This window comes from Aulonocara stuartgranti (genome assembly GCF_965226115.1).
Source record: "Aulonocara stuartgranti genome assembly, chromosome: 5".
NCBI classification, from domain to species: Eukaryota; Metazoa; Chordata; class Actinopteri; order Cichliformes; family Cichlidae; genus Aulonocara; species Aulonocara stuartgranti.
This window is the reverse complement of record NC_138943.1, coordinates 14,485,695-14,508,973: the sequence shown is the minus strand read 5'-3', so window position 1 is coordinate 14,508,973 and position 23,279 is coordinate 14,485,695. Positions and strand designations below refer to the sequence as shown.

Sequence of the window (23,279 nt, the reverse complement as noted above, 5' to 3'; positions counted from 1 at the left end):
TCTGATTGAGGAATCACTCATCTTTGGAAAAGAGAGTTTATTACAGAGAAATGGCTCTTTCCAAAATAAAAGCTATACTATACTCTTCTTCCGGGGTATATTCTCAGCAGCATATTAAACATATCAGGTCCCCATAAGGTGCTAACGGCTGTCTAAATGACTCGGGTAAAGTTTGTAGCATGCGTGCTTGTTGTTTTTGTCTGCTTCCAATTTGCACTAGGATGATGTCGGTGTAAATGTGCAGTCATATTCGTTGTGTTCCCACTAGTGCTGTCAGTGTTAATCTCGTTAAAATGACATTAACGCCATAACGCGGCAAATCTCCGTTAACAAGTTACCGCAGATCGCCCCGTGCATGGGGCTGGACGGCGTCAACACGTTAACAAGCTAACTGCGCTAACGCACTAGTTCCCACCAATGCACATCCAACATACTGTTTTACTTTTGTCCATGACTCGCTTACCATCAGGGTCATACGTCACATGAAGACCAAAATAGTTCCAAACGCCAAATCTGAATGAGGGTGGGGGAGGTTCAATTTGCCATGTTGCAACGAGCTTAATTTTTGTCTTGCTAGCTTGTGCTGCGCTCAGTGGATCTGCGCTCGACAGTGCAGCCTAGGCAGAGTAGTCGAACGCAGATCCACTGAGCGCTCAACACAGACAGCATCGTCAGAAGAAAAGTTGATAAAAGAAATAAAAAATTTGTATTGTTCAATATCGATACAAGTATCGTTGCACCCCTACATCTTACATCTTGCCTGTGGAAATATTTTTTAAAATATTTTCTTTTGAAATCATTGTAATAATAACAAACATTGAAACTAATAAAAATGAAATTGTAACTAGACATTCTTGTTTTAAAAATGACAAATAGTAAACAATGTGACATTGTTCGCTCATAGTCCTTTCTAAGTTTATAAAAAACATTATAAGGATTTGTTTGTTTGTTTAAATGAGTCAGGAACCCTGGAGTCTCTGTCACTCATTCTTCGTTATGCAAAAAGCCTCCCTGTTTGTCAGTTTGCACCAAATTGTAGTCTCATGAGAAAGTGACCGAACCACCGATTGTGTTTTTGCTCTCAGATTCTTGTCCTGCGACACGCTATGGAGGCGGCCACGGCGGAGCGGGAGCGTGAGATCACTGTCCTGCAGGCAGACCTGGTCAGTGTGCGCTCCGAGCTAGAGCACTGGAGGAACACAGCCGCCAAATACGAGGAGGAGATCGCCCGGCTGCAGGAGGCCTTCACGCAGCAGGAACAGCAGCAGACTGCTGCCAGCGAGCTGCAGGGTGAGCACTGCCTGCATGTTTGTCTGAGGCTGTCTGTTCATGTCTTTGAATCACTACTAATCATAACTGTGCATCCTCTGTCTCGCTGCCACAGTGGAGTGCACTGCATTGCACCAGCGGTGTACGTGTTTGCAGCAGGACTGTGATGGCCTGAGAGCTGAGAGGAAAACACTCACAGAAAAACTGCACCGCCTGGAGGCTGAGCTGAGCAGGTACACACACATTGCTTTAAATTTTTTTATCTGAATCCACTGTTTTATTTTATTTTATTTATTTTACTATACTGCAGTGCTGTCAGAATTATACAAGATCACATTTAATTATTTGTCAAAAAAAGATCCACACAGCTATAAACCATTTTGAATATAGCGTTACTAAATAAACACCACTTTGAAACTTATATTCTCTTAACTGGATCTCAAGCTGAGAGTCTCGAAACCTGGAACATATCAAACTTTGTTAGGTGGACGTTAAAGTCTTTTGACAGGCGTGATCGAGTTGATGAATTCTGGCCCAGGACGGCTCTCGGGAGCAGTGCCAAGTCGACAGATCAGGTTCAGAGTTTGGATTCAGCATTAAAGGGCAGGCTGAGGGTGAGACTGACAGAAGGAAACATGGTGTCCAGCTGATTCAGGCAGAGAAAGACGAGGAGATGACAGCTGACTGACAGCTCACTGAGACTATCTGCCAGATTTGTTCTCCACTGAGAGAAAACACTGCTGCATGTTCTCACCACAACCACGTCCTCAGCAGGATTTTATCTGTGCTTCAGCTACAATTTTTTTTTTTTTACTAGTTTACAATAAACTGTACACATCTTTTGACTTTCTACAAAGAGATGAATGCACTTTGGACATGGACGATTCTTATCCGGCATATTGACAGCTGAGGTAAACAGTGAACTGACAGCCTACCCAGATAGCAAAAACCTCCAAGCTGGATCCAGTTCGGAGTCACTTTGCTGTCTGAGTACACTCACTACAGATGAAAGGTGGTCAGAGCTTTTGAGGTAATTCAAAGGATAAAAAAATAGGATACTGCAAGATAGTTACACACCCATCTGTTTTGTATTTCCTGGTTTATTACTGTTGTTGATATTATTCAAAAAAGTTCAGGTCGAATGTACAAAAAACGTTTTCTTGTAAACAAACAGTAAACATCCATTATGGGCTAATCTAATATAAATGTTTTTTGATCTTTTGACTGAATGAATCACATTATTCCTACAACAGCCACCTCAGCAGGAATGATCCGGTTGATTTGGGAGGAGTAAGCAAACAATTTGAACTGACTGAAATCTATGGACAACTAGCTTTGAAATCTTACACACTGTAACTTTAAAGTTTAAAAAGGAATTTATTTAGATTTATTTAGTTGTTATGGAAGATAAATGACCTGTAGAGTCAGAACCATGTTTTGTACCAGCCTGTAAACAGGTTTATTTCTGCTCTAAAGTTGGAAATCCCTTTTGGAACCAGCCTCAAGTGGCTGTTAGAGGAACTGCAGTATTTGGGACTACTTTGTTGGCTTACTTTTTTATTATGGTCTAGTGTAGTTATGTTTGTAATTGCAAGCTCGACATATATTTTAACTACAGTTGCACTCAGAAGTAATCAAGCATTTTTTTTCTCCTGTGTTTTAAAGTTATCAAATCCCAGGAGAAGACTGAAAACCACTTTAAAGAGATCTCACTAATGAGAGTTGTCAGCATTTCCAAAGTTTGATTTTGCTGTTTGTGGATCAATTTCTGCATTTGAACTCTTTCTGATGACATTTAGGGAAACAAGTCAGAGTGTTTTTTAATGTTGTGACATTTTGTTGCAGCATTTACATAAACAAGCTAAATACAGAAATCACTGTTTACAGTACCAGTCGAAGGATTTGATCCACATGTTGGACAGAAGGTTTTCAAAACTATAAACACATGTATAAACTCCATGTTCCAGTTTATGTTGCATGTAGCTCTATAAGCAGAAAATTATATTGGAGAGCTACGTCAAAAGGAATTTACCAGTATAAATTCCAGTAAAATGTTCTATCAGATCAAAATCTTCGCTGTCAATAAAAGAATTCCCGTCAGCACATAATTTTCCATATCATAATGCATTTGTAAGATGGATGAGGTCAGTCAGTGCCGAGACACGCTGAGGACTTGGCCAAAAACATACCCCTAGTCTATTTTTGATGGATGGTGCACCAAGCTGCATAGTGCAGATAAGCAGGACAGGAAGCCAGACACAGAGAAAGCATACAGTTTGGTCATTTGTATGAACCAGGCACTCATCTGTTTACCAGCAGTGATGGTGAACACATGACTATTGAGAAGACACGACTATTTGTTAACATTAAGTCTCACTCTTCATAATAAAAAAGGGAAATGCAATGTTTGTGCCTTTTTTTGCTAAAATTATTTTTAAAAATGTTGTACATCATGTGTAAGGTATCCCAGTTACACACAATGATTTATATATTTTTTGTTTTATAATGGGGTCTGGACAGAGTACAAAGTAATCTCTCTCAGTATTCCTACAGAGGTGCACTTTTTTACTACCATTGGATCTACATGATACTAATAAAATCACAGCTTTAATTGTGACCACAGAAGCCCCGCAAAGGGTGTTTAAATCATTTGTCTATAAGACACAGCCAATTATGGGGGGAAAAAAGCTGGTCTAAATAGAGAGAAGCTAAAACAGCTTGTTTCAGACCGGATAAATTGAGGGCCTGCGCCAAGGCAAGTATAAATGACTCCAGAGTACAGTAAAAAAAAAAAAACCGAGCCTGAAATGAGTCTCATAAGTCTTCAATAAGGTCACAGCATCGCAAATCCTTCGAGAGTTTCTAACATTGTTGAGAAACGTAGTGGAGTGATTACTGAGTCGAGGTGTGATTTGGTGTGTTTGCAGCACCAGGGAGAAGAGTCTGGTCCTCAGCAGCAGTCTGGAGTCTCTGGAGAAGAGGGAGGAGGTTTTGCAGGACAAACTGGGTTCTCTGGAGAATCAGCACCTGCAGGACGCGAGCAGGCTAAAGAGCCAGCTGGACCAGGCCCAGGCCCACACACACACACTGCAGAAAGAGGTACGCACACAGAATGGGATTTAATAAAAATAAAACACAGAAAACGCCAGGTGAGAAACAACAGAACAAATGGAAGAGATGAAAAATAAAAGTTGGAAATGGATCAATGAGTCTTTTGATAAATCCAGAGAGACTTAAGTCAGCATGAGTGAAGGTGGTTGAGCAGATGCCTAAGGCAGATGTGAATAAAGAGAGGAAACCACACTGGGGTTCTCAGAGAAATAAAATAAAATGTACCAAAATCTCCACAGTGGGGGAAATGCATACAAGCAACAGCCTGAATGAATTTTTGAGCTCTTTTATTTAAACCCCCCAAAAAGGTTTCAGCTAAAAAGAACTTTAAGATAGACAAACAGCTACACAAGCAAGCTGCAGTCAGTATCTGTTCAGTGGAGCACATCAAGTGACATTAATTGACAAGTTGGTGATTTATTGATTATATGTTTGCTTTGGGTAATTGAAAGTTGTAAAAAATGAAGGAAAAACATCAATCTCGGCATTACCAAAATGCATTAGCAAAATGATAATAACTCAGCAGGTCAATAGTGTTTGTCAGATAGTTGTATAAAAAGTCCAGTGTTTGTCGACTGAGTTATTGGTAACAGCAGCTAGTGAGCTTTTGTAAATGTGGCACTTGGTGGATTCTCCATCAGTTTTAAAGGGGCCTGTTATTCTTTTCTGGCAGTTTTTTTCTATTCTTGGATCTGTATGATGTCACAAGGAGAAAGGGATATCCCAAAGAGGTTAACTTTACCTGGAAGTGAACCCTTTATGCAAATGGACATAGAAATGACAGTGGTCATAGAAATAACAGTGGCCTGTGTGTGTGTGTGTGTCTGTCTGTCTGTCTGTCTCTGCAGTATGAAGACACACAGTCCCAGCTATCTGATCTCCGTCAGCGTTATGAGAGAACAGAGCAGGAGAAGCTGAACATCCACCAGGAGCTGGAGCAGTGCAGGAGCAGCCTCAAGCTGCTGCAGGACAAGTCCAGCTCTGTGAGTGCCCACACCAACACTCTTTGTTCCTTTATGATAAAAAACACAGACTTGTGCTTGGACTGTTTTTTTGTAATCTATGTTTGCTCAGCTTTAAGTTTTACCATAATTTATTTTTGCTTTAAGGTTGCTTTTTATGCAGGTGAAGCTGCATTTTTATCCTGACCTGTGAGAAATGTCACACAGCGTTAGTGTTGTCTAATGGCCAATAACATCTTTGTTGAAAGTAGAAATGCTCATAATGCCAAATAATAACTGGTGAGGTAACAAAATAACATTTAAATTGTGATTTTTAACTGAATTCATGCAGCTCTGTGAACACATTCAAAGCAGTTGTGTTTTTTTGTTTTGTTTTTTTAAACTGACTCCTCTAGCCAAGGTGACATGTGACCTCACCGTCTCTCCTGGTTTATATCCTGTTCTGATAAATAAACTGATGGATAAAAACTCTTGGAAACATTAATCAGAAAATCAGTGAGGCGGAGCAGCCTACTCTGTACCCCCACCCCCCTTCTTTTCTTCCTTTCCTCCTCCCTCAGCTCTTAAAACACGATATATCTAAAGGCCAATTTCTCTTCATTACAACCTTGTAATTTTGCCTCTTTAGTTTTTTTGGTAATAATAATGTTGCAATATCTGAGATCTGGGAACACGAAGGCCACACTAGAAAGTCTCATTGTTTCTGTTTTTTTATTTTATGTATTTTTTGATACAAAGTCTACAATTGATATCTATTATAAAAAAATAAATAAATAAATCCACCATTGCTGTATGTTAAGTGAACTGATTCTCTCCTGTCCCACTTTTCTTTCATGGTCTTCTCCAATTCTCATTATCCTCACAGTGCATCGTCTTTGGGTGTTGCATGGACTAAACTGCTAGTGGTCTGTAGCTGATACAGTGTGGATAATGGAATGTGACGATTGGTTTGGAAGGTCTTCCACTACTTTTTGCTGGACCTTGCCATCCTAAATTAGGTTAACTATTGATCTAATGATGCTTATAAACTGGGTTGTAACATAATTGGGGGCTTGTCCAAGACCAGTTTAATTCTTTTGTGGAGACTAAAATGCAGGATGAGTGAAGTTTCATTTGAGATATCTCCAGATAGAAATCATTTTTTATTCAACTAGGCAGATTAAAACAAAACTCCAGATTTGATTGATTTATTTGGAAGGAAAGATGAAAGGCACTGATGTGAGCTAAAAGTGTTTTTGGAAATGTCCATCAGGGTTACAAAAGATTTTCTAGACAAAAGTATTTGTATCTCATTTCACTGTGTTCCCAGATCTCATTAACCACTGTTTGCATTAATTAGCACTGATAGCAATGGAGCAAATAAGAACCTGATTATAAAAAAACTAGAGTTACCCTCTCTTCACTCAGTGCATTTCTGTTAGGCTTCTTTGTATGAACCGGTGTCCGTCGTGCTGTAAAGATCAGATTGAAACCAGCTGACAGACGGCAGCTGGAGGAGATCTGTTCCTGCTGCAGAAAAGTGTTGCTGTTTTAAAAGAGCCTGGTGACGGATGGCTGCTCCTCCGTGGTGATTGTGAATGTGGCTGCTGAATGTGTAGAAATGTTGGTGCTGCTTTGTAGAAAACGGCTGATTGGATACAAACCCAAACCCCCTCTCTCCCTTTCTTCCCTCCCCCCTCGCTGTAGCTGCTCCATCCTCCATGTTGGTTTTGGTTGATTTGCTGGCTGATTTCTTCTTATCCACTCTCCCCCTCCAACCCCTCTCCCTTTTAGCCATCCATATTGCAGCCTGTCCAAGCCATATTCATGGGCCTTGTCCTGGCTCTGCTCTACTGGTGTTTCGGCCAGTTGTGGTAGAAAGGTACACACCGACATGACATCAGTCTATCTCTCTGCCGTCCTGTCTGTCTGTCTGTCTCTGATGCGTCTATCTGTTTGTCATCACTGGAAGGTGCCAGAGGCGAAAGGGTCGTTCTGATCTGTGATGAATTCAGGGTCATGAGTTTCAGCTGGAAAACTGACGTGCTGAAATTGAAAAGAAATCTCCCTCTGAGCTCAACACAGGTTTCCGCCGTGAGAGCTGATTATTTTTGAAAATAAGAACTACAGGCATTGCTGTTGAAAGTGAAAGCTCCTGTAAACGTGTCCAACACATAAATATATTATTACAATTCTTTAAGTCTAATAGAGAAGCATTGCATGACTCATGATTTTCTTATACTGGGCCTTAATGCAGAACCTAAGTGTGAATCCTGCTGTTTTAGCTCCGCCCACTTTAATTCAATTGTTTTTTGTTTGGCAGCCCCTCATAAACAAAAAGTTGGAACACTTTCTGTACCTGATATGAGGCAAATTTGTAGGTCAGTCTCTCCTTCCAAACAAGCTACCAGAAGTGCATTCCCTTTTTTCCCCCATATGTCCACACTTTTTTTTTAATGGTCATAAATTCAGTCACAAATTAACCTAAATAAGGAGGGAATGTAAGTGTAAGGAGCAGGTTATTACTGGCAAGCATCCAAATATTCCTAAACTACATCTTTCACCATTTGAATGCTAACAGCTCAGGATGATGATGTGTTGCGGTGCAGGGTGATGATACATAAAGGTAACCCAGCTGTTGAACTCTGAATTCTGATCACCAGATCGCTCTCTTCACCTCCTAAACTTCCATTTAAGACTAAGGATCATCTTAGCCATCATCATCATCATCATCATCATCACGGCGTCTGGTCCCTCGTCTTCTGATATGAGAACCACTAACTGCATGGCTGTCAGTCTGCCTGTTCGTCTGCCAGTCAGTCTCACTTCTGCTTCTGTTCTGCTGCAGCTAACATTAACACGCTCTTGGGGCTCCCTCCACCCACAGACCCTCCATTTAAAGGGAGCCTTGTACATATGCTTCATGCTCTTCACAGCAGCGGTGTTTGACCTATCGTAGCAGGGAAAAAAACGGGTAGACAAGGCTTCTTATTGTAGACTTGACATAAAAGAGGCACCTAGCTTCCAGGTCTTTAAATACAGTATGGAAGTGCAATAAACCTGTACTCTTTCTAACGACCAGCAGGGGGAGACTCCTTTGGCTGTAAAGGGATGCCCAGGTGTCTAGAAGAAATCACCCTTCAGCTCACTTGATCTACCTCAGTAAACACATTATTAAATGGAACACCATGTTTATTTTATAAATGATGGTACAATTGGAGTCAAAAGGGTGTTATAAAACAGGGCGTGTCTACTCTGTAACTGACATGTGAGCTTGCAGTGCCCCTCAGTTTTTCCATCACACCAACCCTCGCTCGACGCGTGTAGGTTCGACACAAGGTGACTCCTTAAATCTGTTCATCTGGACGTTGTGTTTTCAGAGTGAGAAATATTTTTTCACTAAATCGGAGGATTTCTTCACTCTCTGTTAACTGTAGCTTTACCCAACCTTATAAACAGTACATTTGGATAATGACCAAAACTAGCACCACTGACTAACAACCAGCTGCGAGTTCAGTTAATTGATCAATGGCCATGAGTGCCATTCTGAATGGTACTCCAGCTGTGGTTGGAGTGGCTGCAATCACCTTTTTTAGATCACCAAAAAATGTCCTCTTTTCCCACCACTCAAACCTCAGCGTTCCTCCCTGTCCCGGATGTGCACATCCTCATTGAAAGAGTGGCCATTGGACTGTAGGTATAAATAGACTGTAGAGTCCTGGCCTGATGAAGTAGCTCTTCTGTGTTGTCCCATCTGCTTAGCCAGAGGTTGTTTGGTTTTCCCGATGTATAAAATCACGACAGTCTATAGATGGTATATAGCACTTTTCCACTCTGAGCACTCAAAGCGCTTCGCACAACTTGCCTCATTCATGCAAGCACCTTTTTTTTTTATATATGTTTTTCTATGTAAGTGCTCTCTATTTAACGTTCACACACATTCATACTCTTAGCAACTTGAGGTAGTATGTTGCCCAAGGTTATTTGGAATGCAGACTATAAAAGCTAGGGATCAAACCACAACCTTCCGATTAGCAGATGACTTAAAGCTACAGCCACCGTCTGTGTACACTATATTACTGTGTTTGTGGCGGGGGAAACACATCCTTGTGGTTGACTGATCTTTAGTGTAGTGTGTTTTGAGGTTTGAAAGCCACAGAAACGCTGCGTTTAATGAAATGCTTCTTAGCGGTTTTGATACGGCTGACATATAAGGAGTCATTAAAGGTTTTTACTGAAGCAATGATACTAGATTCAGTCATTATGGAAATTTACTGTTACTGGTTAGTTTAAGGTTGGGAAAATCAGCTGAGACTGAAAGTCACTTGGATGAGTGACAAAATGGTTCTCCCAATGAAAATGCAACGTCCAGATAAGCTGATTCAACTTTACTGTAATTTTCTTACAATGATGATCGAGCATGGATTGAAACAAAGCAAAGAACTGCAGAAAAAATAGACTTTAAAAAAACAAACAAAAACAAAACATAGGTGGCATCCATCTTTTAGATACAGTCTGTGATGGCACTGAGATCTTTAATTAAGCTGCTGCAACATCAGGACTCACCAAGTTGGACACAGCCATTTATTTATTTATTTTATTTTGTTATTTACATGCTCAAAGTGATCTCAGAAAGGTATGTCATGTAAGATCAAAACAAATGATTTCTGAGAGAATTGAAACAAGGTATGTGGCTGTAGTGACTTTATTTTTCTGGAAAAAATGCATAAATAAATCAATCTGCCGATAATCCACCCGTCTCCAAATCCACTGACTAGATGAGAGGAATGTAAACAGCCTGGCTGAAATCGAAGGCACCGTAGGCCTCCAGGGTGTTTAGATGTGTATGATGGATGCAAATTTTGTGTCACCGCTGTACATCTATGCACACTGTACTACTTCAAAGCTTTGCCTACTTTGATAGTTTAATGATCAGGCAAGAAACCATGACCATCCTGGTAATGTCAGTCAGCAACCTAAATTGAAAATCCCAAAAAACACAGTGGAGAAAAAAAAAAAGAATCCCAAATTATTATTTTATTTATGTATTTTTTGCATTTAAAAACAAAACAAAAAGAAATCTTTCATTTTGGTGGGAAAATGTATACAGTACAGTGGGACCGGTGATATCTGCTCTAGTCTTTAGACTCCATTGCGTGCTAACAGCTGCACCAGGAAGCGTGCGCTTACCTGATTTTCACACAAAAAGGAGTGACGTATTATTGGCTGTGCTGCAGGAGTATGGCTCGTCACAATATTACACAGATCGGTTTTTAACCTAAGCAAAGTTCAGTTGTCAAACTTATTAAAATGAATGAATTACTGTGAGGAGCAGTAACTAGAGCCACGACTAGAGGAACAATAAGTTTCTGTGTTTACCAATCCAGCTGCTGTACACAGCACTGGTGTGAAACACCCGTCACATGCACCTGCGGCTGTTTTCTTAAGCACGATCTGATATCCTCGTGTCGGTGTTGTTCCCACATCATCATAATAAATGTTGTCCCAGGTTCAACATTGCAAGTGACCAATCACATTGTTGTGACATCATACTTTTGCGACTTTGGGAAAAACCGCCTTAAAAAAAAATCGACTTGACTAGCAAGACACCGCCTGATCCAGCAATTTGAATTCTTTGCATTTCAGGATACGGTTCTTTGATAAACGGTAAGCATTATACATGTTGTCCTTGCAACACTGGAATTCCATAAATGAATGAATGGCTTGGCTTGCAAAAGTATGACGTCACAACAATGTGACTGGTCACTTGCAATGTTGAACCTGGAACAATATTTATTATGATGATGTGGGAACAACACCGACACGAGGATATCAGATCATCCGTTTTCTTACTGCAGCTTTACTTCATCATATATGAAAACGTGGCTGTCCCACACTGAAAGCAGCACCTGAACGCCTCCTGTGTAAACAGACTGCTGAACCGCTCACTCCTGACCGTTCACAGTCAGCAGTGTGTTAAAATTTTAAGTTAAGAAGAAGCGAAATGACAGAAATGAAGGGAAAAAAGTTAATCACAGCGTTTTAATGTTTATGTTCAGCCCAGTAATCTTAAATAAATTACAGTGATCCTCCTTTTGATTTGTCACTTTATCTCTCCCCGACCCGAAGAATTCAACAACATTTCAGTTTTATTTTAATTCAAAGAAAAGTCTGTGAGAAATGTAGATGAGCTTAATTCATCTGTGGAAACTTCTAAAGGTCGCCCTTCTGTTTATTTGCACTCTGTTCCCCTTTAAAGAGGCGTGCTCTGACCATCGCATCTTAAAGGCTAACCCTCTCCTTCCACCTGCCTCATTCAGTCACTCTCCTCTTCCTCTCCGTTAGGTTTTCGGTGCTTTATTTTAGCTTTCTTTAATTACATGTTGCTGTTCTCTCATGTTTCTTTTTGCAGGGTTTGTTTTTAATTTCATTTATTAATCTTTTTTCTTCTTCTGTGTTCTTGCATCCAGCTGCTGCTTAACTTCAGTTATTTTCATCTGTTACTGGTTTGTTTTTTTTATTGTCTCTTTTTCTGCAGCCATTCTTACTTTCTTTATTTCTGAAGCATCCATCATCACGTCCATCGTGTTTGTGTTGTGATTGCTGCTTGTTTGTTTATTCGGGAACGTCTGACCAGTATGCCCAGTTGTTGTTTGCTTTGAGGGGAAAATGTTCTGTAACTTTTCTGTTGTTCTGCTCAGGTAACCTAATTTATTTTGCTGCTTTTTGTTTTTGTTTTTTTTTTAATTTATGTTTTTTATTTAATTATTTTTTTACTTGTTTTCTCCACCTGTCCTGAAGTCCCAAAAGATGATATTGATTAAATTTGTTTCCTTTTATCGTTCATACACAAACCAGCAGAGAACTCGAGTAAAACTCGATTGTCCTTGGCAGGGATTTAAAAACTGTTTTGAATTTGAAGCAACACACACTTGGGCCTTAATTACATATTTGGTGCATAAAAGGGAAGTTGCGTTAAGCCCCTATTGGACGTAATCAATGAGGAAATTGTACTTGGCATGTTGACTTGCTTGAGTTAAAACCTTTGTTGTTTCTCACCAAAAATAAAGGATGAATCCTGAAATACCTGAAGGTTATTTGGCTACTGTAAAAATTATTCGTTTTTCTAGATACCTAATAACCTGATTGTAGTTGAAAAGGCCTTTTTTCCCCTTAGAGCTTTTCTTTGACCACAAGTTCAAAGAGCAGCATTTATAAGGACCTTGCAGTGCTGAACTGGCAGCTTTAGTCCCAACGGGCATCCCGTCTTCACATTGAGCTGCTGTCTCAAACTAGTGATGCTTCCTTTAAAAAATCTGCTGCTGTCAGAGGTCACTGTTTTAATTCAAATCTACAAAATTAGACTCAAGGCTTCTCCCTTAAACTAGCAATGTTTTATAGTGAATAGGACTTTTATTGTTTCAGATTGATTAGACAAAAGGTTCCTTTCATTTTTCACCTCTTATTTTGAAACAAACTTTACTATAAAAAGATATTTTTAACTGGTTTTAGTTGTCTTGGAACTACATGAATAAATGAGTGTACATGTTTACACTAGTTTTGATTCCACAGACTGCAAATAAAAGATGGACGCACCCATCGTGATGTCACCCATTGTTCTGTGGGCAATCCATTGATAAAATACTGAATTTGATTAGCCATATTATTCAGATCATGACATTACAAATATTCTGAAGGGGAAGAAGTTTAGCTGACCCTTTTGAGCAGCCTGGGTTTGAAGGCCGTCTGCTCTCTTCCCACTTGTGTGTCAAAAATCTTCCCTGTCCAATCAAATAAAGGCCAAAAAAAGGCCAAAAAATAATGTTAAAAGCTAAGAAATGGCATAAATGTATTTGAGAGGTCCAGTTCAGCCACCTGTTTCTGCGCTGTTGGTCAAAGCAGCCACAGCCTTGAAAATCTCAGCCTCAGTTATTTGAAAAATCCTGTGTAGTTGTCAGAAGCAGTCAAACCTATGTTTTTGCAGCGGGCGCTATAAAAGTTACATTTTTACATTTTAATTGGAGCCAGCCTCAGGTGGACATTTTTGTCACTTACATGCAGTTTGACTGATTCATTTACGTTGTTCTCGTTAAATAACCTTTTTTTTCCTCAATCAGATGAATTTTTGCACGAGAAAAAGAAATGAAATATCATCTTTTGGACTGAAGTGGCTTCTCTTCTTTTGTCTTTGCCTCTGTCCACTTTTACTCGTAATGTTCAAACTAACTTTATTTATTCACGCGTTTCTTCGTCTGTTTTTGTCTCGTGTGTGTTTTTTCGTTCATCTCTCTCCAACAGAGCGGCTGGAGCCCCTGGATGCCGGTCGTCGCAGTGATGGTCGCCGTGACGGCCGCCGTCCTCTACCCCAACCTCTCCAAGAGCAGCTCCACCTAGGACACAAAACACAAGCGAACACACACACGGAGCGCCGTGAGGAGAGTGTCACTGCTTTACTTGTATAAAGTCTAATTGTACATAATTGTAGAGGGATATAAAGGTTGTGGTTTCTACAGAGGACTCAGAAGCTTCTTGGATTATTTTGTTTTGGGTTTTTGTTGTTGTTGTTTTTCCTGCGGCGGGGAGTTTTGTTGTTTTTATTCTCCGCTCTCTCAGCTCTGGTGGGGGGCTCCTTTTTTTTTTTCTTTTTTTTTTCTTTCCCCCCCCTTTCCCCATTTTTTTTGGTCTCTCTGCTGATTTCCAGGTAACAAAACGTTCTCCAGCAGGTGGAGCTTCCACATACACACAAAAACCTGCTTAATGCTAACCCGGCGCTTTCCAGCAGCTTCGAACGTCACTGACAGGTAAATCTGTCTGTTTCACCTTTACCTCTGAGGACAGAGTTTCTGAAGAAGAGATGGCTTTTCTTTTACACAGCTCCACATTCAGCTTAAATTTACTTGCTAAATTCTTCAAACCAGCTCGTTGTGTTAGAGCAGATCTAGAGGAGGAGCCACTTTTTCTTGATCCCAGTTTACAGACGTCAGCTGTAATTCACCCAGGGGATGTACCCATCTTCGATTTATACTAATAAATACTTTTTGAATCTCCTTCAGGACACAAAATAACCACACATTTCATTTTAGTTTTCCCTGATAAAATGCCCAAAACAGATGAAACAAGAATTTAAGGCACTTCCTTGATAGCAGCTGTTTCCAAACAGTAACTAAAGGTTAGAAGTGTAGTTAAACCACAGCGGAGGTTTATTTTAGGGCAAGGTTGTAGTACTTGAATGGGCACACCAGTAAAGTGGCCCACGGTGCTGCGACATCCCTCAGCTCCACCGATTGCTACAGTTACTACAATTAAAATGATAAAAACAGAAACGTTCTCTGGTTTCCTGCTAACATCTCAGTTTCACTAGAGTTAGAGTAATTCGAATGCTTTGGGCTTTAAGATCTGTTTTTGGTCAGATAGACGTTCGTTCAGTGACTTCAGGTGTTCTGCCTTAAATGTGAGTTCATGTGACCGTGCTTCACATCGGGCTTGAGCAGGTCTGAGTTTATAGACTCGGGGTGATCCTGGCTCTAAGAGCACAAACGAAGCACAAATGATGACGAAGTGCACCATGTCATCGTGATTAACCCGAGGCTGCTGGGAAGCTCTCGCGCTGAAGCAATTTCAGGAAGCTCTGCCCTGTTCTGCTTTCAGTCGGCCATGTTGGATGTCTAACTTGGCGTTTTCTCTGGGGTTATTTTCATTTGTTTCTGTTTGGGGAAATTCTGGGGTCTGAGTTGAAACTTGAAGCCAAATTATTGAAATAAAATCTGATTTATTTTGTGTTGGGTTTACTTTTTTCTTTCTCCATGTTGGGGGCACAGAGAAAAGGGGTCAAAGTGCCTCTGATGTAACTAACACCACACTTTGTGTATGTGTGCAGACACACACACACACACCTCCCCTGATATATACACACACACACTTGGTTTGACAGTCAGAGGTTGCTTTTTCCAGGGCTTTCAGCTTAATCACAGCTCTTTAAATGTCTGAGAATTTCCCAGAATTCAGATTAACCGACTATACAACACCCGAAGAGCAAAGTTTAAAAGGAGGAACAAGAAAATTTGTAAAAAATGTTTAACGGGCCAAATATCAAAATCTATTCATTTTTTTAATGACACACAAGACGTCAGACCTCTGATGAAATATTTTGAGAGACATTGAATCATTTCAAAGTGTGTGTGTGTTGGTAGACAGGGATGTGTGTGTGTGGGTTCACAGTCTGGACTCTTGAGCAGCGTTCGTCATCGTTCGTGTACTCCGTTTCGTCTCCGTGTTTAAAAAGAACTAAAATAAGACAATGAACAAATACTCCTGATGTGTAAAGAGAAAAAACACTACAGAACAGAGAGAGAATTGTAAGATAAAATGTTATCGACTGATGTGCTACTAGACTTATTTTGTTAAAACTGTTTAGAGATATGAGAGGGAGCTATGTAGAGAATATGATGAGGATGTATTGAATATGCAGAGCGATGTTTGGATTAAAGTTGTAGCAAGCTGACCCACCAAACCTGCTTCCTGTGTCTTTATTCACAAACACTCAGAGATGAACTCATTTTGGGTCAATATAAATACTTCAGAAGGTTGAAACTATCCTGTTTTTTTCCATCTGGCTTCTGCATGCTGTTATTTTGAAATGGCAACAGCAGGAAGGACATTACAAAGGGATTTTTACTGTAACTGCTCACAAGATTTAAAACTCTGCATCGTGTAGAGATGGTGTGCACTTTGTGGTTCTGAATTAAATGCAAATAAGACACTTTAAATATTAATGTTTCCAGATTCTTGAAGACTGTTGTGTTAAAGAAAACATAATTCTCTTTAATCCATTTTTACTAGATTAAAACACTGCAAGAAGAAAGGTAAAGATCAGTATGAATGCCTTCATATCTGAAAAATCTCTAGATTGGAGCATTATATTAAACTGATTTGTGAATTTGAATGATTTTGTAGTGCACAAACAACTCCCAAGTACAAGAAAATGTTTATAAAATATGTAGTTTGATCGATACAGGATTAATGAAGTGGCTTTTTTTAAGGGAAACTAATGTTAGAGTAAAGTTTTCAAGACAAAATTATCTCAAAGTTGTTAAAGTTGCTTTATCCTTAAGAAAAATCTTGAAATATCAGCACCTAAAATCCAAACGTGTGCTGCTACAAACCCTTAATTTATTATTTTTACTTTTGTTTCATTAAAGTTACAGAATTGCAGTCAAGTATCTCTGGTTGAATCTTCAGAGAAAAAGAATAAACATCATATCATAGTCATGTTTTCTTTTTGTGTGTTTATGTGTGTTATTATATACAGCTTTTCTATGACGACAACCAAGAAAGATGCCTAAAAATAAATTATTGGTTGATGTATATATGTTTTCACGTGCTATATGTTCATGTTCCTCTGTGTATGGTTGTTTATCAGGGTGATGAAAACTCAGAGCAAAAACCTAAAATAACAATATTTTGTCCTCTTGAAAGTGAACACATCACATAATTCCCATGTTCAGACCCCCCCCCCCCCCTTTTTTTTTTGTTTTTAGGTATTAAGATGTTTGAAATGAAAATTAAAGTTCTGCGATCAGATGTAATTTTTTTTCACTCTTGTTTGGGTTTCCATAAAATCCTAAAACCCTATAATGAGGTGTGATAGGAGGACCAGGATGCATGAGACAACAGCTGGCCGCAAAAGAAATGATAAACTTTATTGGTGGAAACAGAAGTCCAAAAGGGCACAATGGGCCAAAGCCAGCACTGCAAGCAGATAACACATGGAAAATAACCATTGGTACAACAAAAGGACCTGAAAAAGCAAGAGATGATGCAGTTTATACTGTACACAGAAGACCGACTGACCCAAGAGGACAGAATCAGAGAGGAGCAGCCAATCACAGAGGAGGAAAAGGGGCAGGAAGTAAAAACAGGAGGCGACACTAACCTTCAAAGTAAACCAGGACATTACTGAAAGATAACACTAGGGAAACTAGAATAATACAGAAATCAAGACAAGAACTGAAACCTATCAGTAGAACAACTGTAAAGTCAAAAAGGAACAAAAAGAACCAAAAAACAAAACACTTGAAAACCCTGGAACTATGGCACGCCAACTCCTTATAAGAAAAATAAATCACTTTATTTTTGCTCTGCAGAAGAAATCATCCATCTGATAAAATCCAAACATCATGTTCTGAGCTGTAAGCCTTCCTCCGTGGGTGGAACCTGCTCACACCAACGTTTATGGACACTTTTCTAAGAAGTCTCTTGATTTTGTGTTTTGCTACTTGGAGCACCTCAAACCGAGTGCAGTTTACTTCTCTCCCAGGTTTCTCCATATCAAGAGAAGCCTGAGATCTTTCCAGAACAATCTTCATCTAAAAAACACTGCAGGTCAAGTGAGTTTGAGGTGAACTGTCCCTTTAAGGCAGAGTGAGCTGTAGGTGATGTAATGCAGACATGAAATAATGAAGAGAAGCAAAGGTTGCACAGTTAGACAACACAGGTCTGGACTTGCATATGAGTGTGTGTGTTTGATATAAGCTGAATGTCGTCACACAACAAACACGCATCAATCATCTATCCGGAGCATGATGTCACCTTTTATGAGATGGTTTCAACATGCAGACAGAATAAAAAGTACTCATATTTCTGTCTGTCTGATTCTGAGTCAGAAGAAAAGAAAAGTAAGACACGATTTGATTCAGGTAAAACTTAAAATACTGGGACATGGGCAGAGGGAGTGTTTCATGACAATAAGCTTCTTATAAAGTGGGGGAGGCCAAACGGTCACTGGACACATGTGGTCACATCTGGTGCTAATAAAGTGGATCATCAATCAGCATCACATGGGATAATCACTGCAGTATTTACAGAGCACAGACAAGGGCGTGTAGATGTGCTGCAAAGCAGAGATAAGTCAAAAAGAAATAAATGTGGAAAAAACAGCTGGGAAATTCTCAGAGTCTAAAGGAGCTTAAACCAACTGAAATCAGTGTTTTTATAAACTTACCCCAAAGTCATAAACTTAGATAAATCTTAGTCTTAGCTTTATGGACACAGACTGTAAATAAAAGATGGACGTAGCAGCAGTGACATCACTTATCTGTTAGTGAAGCCCTGCTATGAAGCCTCTGTCCGAGGGTTTTCATTATAAATAGCTTAGCCTTTTGAAATGAAGACTTGACGAACGAGGATTGGTACTAACTATTAAACCAGTGAACGCTGCATCCTTATTGGCTGATCAGAGTACTCTCCATCCTCCTGTTTCACTCTCATAAAGAATGATATACACAAAGTATTGTGTAGTACTCAGTAATAGTAGCGCCTGAGCTACTATAAAAAAAATGAAGGGCAGTTTCCACATAGTGTTATACACAAAAGGAAATAACCAGTGGAATCGCCCTCTGCTGGACAGAGTTCAGGTGTAAGGCACTTACACTCACTGGAAATAAACTGAAGGAAGTAAGCAGGACCAAACCCTCTGCTCTCCACTCCAAAAAATATTTAATGTGCTGGAAATCTTCTTTGCTACAATTTCTCCACAATGAACAAATAAATGGGAAATGCTTTGAGTGTTATGAAGGTCCATCCTCTCACATGTAACCTTGCCAGACCACAGTAATAAAAAGGTAAGAGGGCTTAAAAATGCTGGAAAAAATAAAGCCTCGAATTTCAACCCACCCAAATGGATGTGTGAGGGCCTGAAACTCAAATGAATGAAGGTTTATGCAAAATAAATAACTAAATTTACAGAATGTGAGGTGAAACTCATTGACACAAGGGTTATTAACTAGAAGAAATATGAAATTATGTTTTTACATGTATTTATATTCAAACCGAATCTATAACTACTCTGTGTGTAGTGTCTGCATCTGTGTCCAAGGTGCGGAAAATAAATAGACTTTAATGGACTTCAATGCCGTTGGGAGGCGGTAAAACGTCGCTGACGGTGACTAGCAACTCAGACAAACGCGAAGAAGAAGAAGAAGCTGCTGATTAATCCGAGCAGCACCTGAACGCAGCGGCATTAGTGCGGAGAAAGTTCAGACCGAGCTGCAGCAGCTCCGAGGAAACAACGCGGCAACACAGCAGGCTTACCGGTTAACTTTCTGTAATTTCTTACCCATCTCCGTGCCAGAAGACTTACACACAGTCAGCGAGGAAACTTATCAAAGATGCCGGCCACAGAGAAGGACCTGGCGGAGGACGCTCCGTGGAAGAAGATCCAGCAGAACACCTTTACCCGCTGGATCAACGAGCACCTGAAGTGCGTCAACAAGCGGATCGTGGATCTGCAGCTGGACCTGGGCGACGGCCTGAGGCTCATCGCCCTGCTGGAGGTCCTCAGTCACAAGAAGATGTACAGAAAGTACCACCCGAGGCCCACCTTCAGGCAGATGAAGCTGGAAAACGTGTCGGTGGCTCTTGAGTTCCTGGAAAAGGAGAACATAAAGCTTGTGTCCATAGGTGAGTACCGGGTCCATTCATTCATCTGGAAGCTTCCTCCTCAGCTGTGCGCCTCAGACAAAACTTTGTAACATAATAAAAGAGTCCGCACACGACAGGGATACTGGAATATCCAATATTTCTTCTCAGAGTAAAGTTTTCATCCAGTTTTCACTCACTATTCCAGGTTTAAAGCCTCATCGCCCCGTCTTCTGTCCTGGAATGCACGGGCTACCATTTAAAATTCAGGCATTTTATATCTTTGGCTTTTCTATGCGAGAACAAACGTCGCACCTGACTGCAAATGCAGATTTTTGATAATTTTGGACACACTCTTCAATTCGGCAGAGATTTTTAACCCAGATAGCACAAATATTCTCTGTAAAATATCAGATTTTTAAGTTTCACGGCGCCGCTATTGCCCGCTTGGTAGCGTTTGGTTAGCAAGGTGAGGCATTGGGGAACTTGAGTCTCTTAAAAGCTGATGAAGTTCACCATTATGCACTCAAAGTAAGCCTGTAGCAAAAGGTAGAAGAAACGTTATTGCTTAAATTATCCGTAATTTAATAAATTCACATTCCCGGTGGCTTCTGTACGTGTAGAGCAGTGTACGACAAGAACTCCTTGCAAAACGTCGTCGATAAATGATCTTTTTAATAATGTCGCGCGTTTATCTGCGATATTAAAGTAATGTTGAATCGATTTAATAAAACCTTTAGAACTAGCGGATGTCCTTCTTTAATTCGGCGTAAACTCATCAAAAATACTTGGACTGCTTTTTAAATTTAGGTTATTTTTACTTATTTTAACGTTTAAATCTGGGTCGTGTGAGAGTCGTAGAAACGTGGGTGTAAACTTGGCCTTGGCATTCACGGTAATTTCTGATTAAGTGAATGGTTTTGTTTTTCTGTCAACAGCAGCGTTAAGTGACAGATTTCTGAATTGAGTTTGGCGTGTTGTGGGTGCAGAGTGTGTTTTTAATGAGCAGTCTCCCACAGAGGTGAGGACACACCTGTGTTAATGAGGCCGACCTCGTGGAGAACTCAAGTCTCCTCAAATATTTCACCCTCGGACTCAAAGAAATCAAAGTCAGAGCTGAATGATGTTCAAGAGCTCTTTCCCCCCCTTCCCAGTTTTTTTTTTTTTTTTTTTTTGATTTGCTTTGCAGTCATTCTGCTTCGTGTTCTTTACAAGCGGCTCTTTGCTGGGTGACTAACCACACCTGAATTTAATTTCCATTGTTTGTAGTTTACGTCCCTTTTGTAAATAGTAGATTTTTGTTCCCTTAAGGTAATGTTTTAGAGGGTTAATCATCACTCATGAAATTGATGAGTCAGTGGGGAGGAAATGGATATAGATAGATATAGAGGAGGAAATAAATTATTTAATTTTTTTGAATTCCCTCTGCTTCCCTTTTAGCTTGTTTTGCACATCTCATCTCAGTGCTTGGCGATTCACTGCAAATCTAAATGCTCTAAATAATTAGATTAATCAGCATAAACTTGATGAAGCAAGAGTACCTGTCCCTGAAAGTTTGGAAAAACAAAAGCTCGTTACTCCCAGGACACCTTTTTGTTCTTGTACCTGAGTTTTCATTTATGAAATGAATGAAAATGAGTTAAACTCATGGTCTCTGGATCCTCTGTGCATATGGATGGTTATTTCTGCTCTCTGAGACATTTTAAGGTGTTTGGTGTCAGGTAGAGAGCTGCTTAATTGGCTCTCTGCTCATGTGTTTTGAGGGTGCTGAGCTGTTTTGCTGTTCATACTGGTGTAAATGGTGGACAAAATAACAGAAGAATCTCTCCAATCTTTCATAGAGGTGTATTTTCTTTATATATTTTTTCCCCATGAGTTTTAGCTCCCTCAGTTTGGCTTTCACACATTCATAACAGAAAACCTACATTTAAAACAAACTGGAGGCATCATGTATGAAAGTTGGACCTTCTACCAGCTGTTATGGGAATTGTAGTCAAACTGGTCAAAGATTTTTCTTTTTTACTCCTGTGTTTAAAAAAAAAAAAAAAAAAAATCTCAACATTTAAAATGTGAGATTTTAATCCCAAACAAAATGAAAGAAGAATTTAGTCATCTGCACCAACACTGGTATTTTCAAATTTCCATCCCAGCAGTGCCGAGTAAAGCGGCGGCTGCCGTTTGATTTTCACTAAATGCGTTTGCACTTTGTGCACTGGCTTCACTCCTGTCCTCCGAGGTTGGTGCCCATCCTTGGTCTGTGTCAACGAGCTGATTCACAGCCTGAGTCAGTGTCATCTCTGAGGCAAAATGATCTCATCTCCTCCCTGTGGTTACCTGTTGGCAGGACCAGGTGTGTGTGCTTTGTGATGTGACGAGTAGTCTGGGTTCTTGTTTCCCAGACGGTGAGTTTTGGTCTTTTCATTGGAGCTGCGTTCAGTCCAGCACGACATCCTGTTCAAGAATCGTTCAGTTAAACAAAACACAAAACGTGACACCAAGTCGAGTCAGTGCCAGTATTTCATTGTACTTGTACAATGACAGTAGAGGGCTATTCTAGCCTTTTCTATTTTTAGAAGTGTCATACTTTAAAGGCTGAAAAGGGCATAACAGACAAAAGTCACTAATATTTAAACTAATAATAATAATAACAAAAACACAGAAAAATAAGAGTCCTTGACAAACTGACGAAATGTTTATCTGCCGTTTTCACCTGAAGGTCACCTGCCTGTTCAGCTCTTATAAATAGCACCACTACTTACATGAAATGGATTCAGAGCATGAGTTAATAGCTGTACCTCATTTATTTTAATGTTTTGACAGAGTCCTGAACAAGCTGCTGGTTATCTTTTTGTAAGAGGGGGGGGGGGATCATCTTGATCCAGCTAGAGATGAATGCACTCTGTTTTTAATAACAGTGAGTCAGGCTTTGGTGATATTTCTGAGATGTAAGAAAGCAGTTTTCGTAATAAAATCAAAGTGCAGTTTGAGTCTAAAATAACTCAATGACCTGCCGCTGCTGAGATTAAACGAGTGGTTAACTTTAGACTAACAGATTGTGTCCAGAACGTCTCTCAGAAGCCTGAATGTGTCGCGTTTCCACAGCTGAGCTGCGTACAGCCTGCTTTCGAGTTCATTTGAGACCAGAGCAGCTTTTATACCTAATCAGACGTCTCCATCTGAACTCTGGTTGAAGAGGGAGGGAGACACCTAAAAAACTAACCACGCCGAGTGAGCTGAGGTCGGAGTGCGTTCAGCTACGTAACGCTGTGGTGGACAGTTGGTTTTTCCACACTTGAAAGGAAATGACTGCCTGACTGGGTGGGACGTGCACACAGTTGGGCAGAGCTGGTCCTGTTTCAGCTTTCAGACATGAAGCAGAAGACTGTGATTACCTCCTTTTATGAAGAAGGCAAATATTCAGTGCCTGCTGACAGTGACTTTATGTAACCTATAGTGTGTTCATTATAACAAACTCTTGTTTAAGTAGTAGTTGATTATTGGTGAGAGAGAGAGCTGAAGGAAGATCAGCTCTCTTCTATCAAA

At 40.0% G+C, this 23,279-nt stretch overlaps 2 protein-coding genes across 10 annotated transcripts in view; both read left to right on the top strand.

The window, feature by feature from the left end:
- slmapa (sarcolemma associated protein a) overlaps positions 1–15,831 on the top strand; it is an 87,131-nt gene extending 71,300 nt beyond the window's left edge. For 6 of the 7 annotated variants that reach the window (XM_082534920.1, XM_082534919.1, XM_082534918.1 and 3 more), the window contains 5 exons: positions 1,086–1,290; positions 1,385–1,502; positions 4,197–4,368; positions 5,229–5,363; positions 13,620–15,831. In XM_082534920.1, coding sequence (XP_082391046.1) covers positions 1,086–1,290; positions 1,385–1,502; positions 4,197–4,368; positions 5,229–5,363; positions 13,620–13,715 — 726 coding nt within the window. In that variant the 3' untranslated portion in view covers positions 13,716–15,831. Of the gene's footprint in view, positions 1–1,085; positions 1,291–1,384; positions 1,503–4,196; positions 4,369–5,228; positions 5,364–7,115; positions 7,204–13,619 lie in introns of all 7 variants that reach the window. The other variant, XM_082534916.1, reaches the window with a different exon arrangement.
- A 3,468-nt stretch (positions 15,832–19,299) lies between these two features.
- The window catches only part of flnba (filamin B a), a 63,719-nt gene continuing 59,739 nt past the window's right edge, over positions 19,300–23,279 (top strand). For 2 of the 3 annotated variants that reach the window (XM_082534913.1, XM_082534912.1), the window contains exon 1: positions 19,304–19,778. In XM_082534913.1, coding sequence (XP_082391039.1) covers positions 19,487–19,778 — 292 coding nt within the window. In that variant the 5' untranslated portion in view covers positions 19,304–19,486. Of the gene's footprint in view, positions 19,779–23,279 lie in introns of all 3 variants that reach the window. The other variant, XM_082534914.1, reaches the window with a different exon arrangement.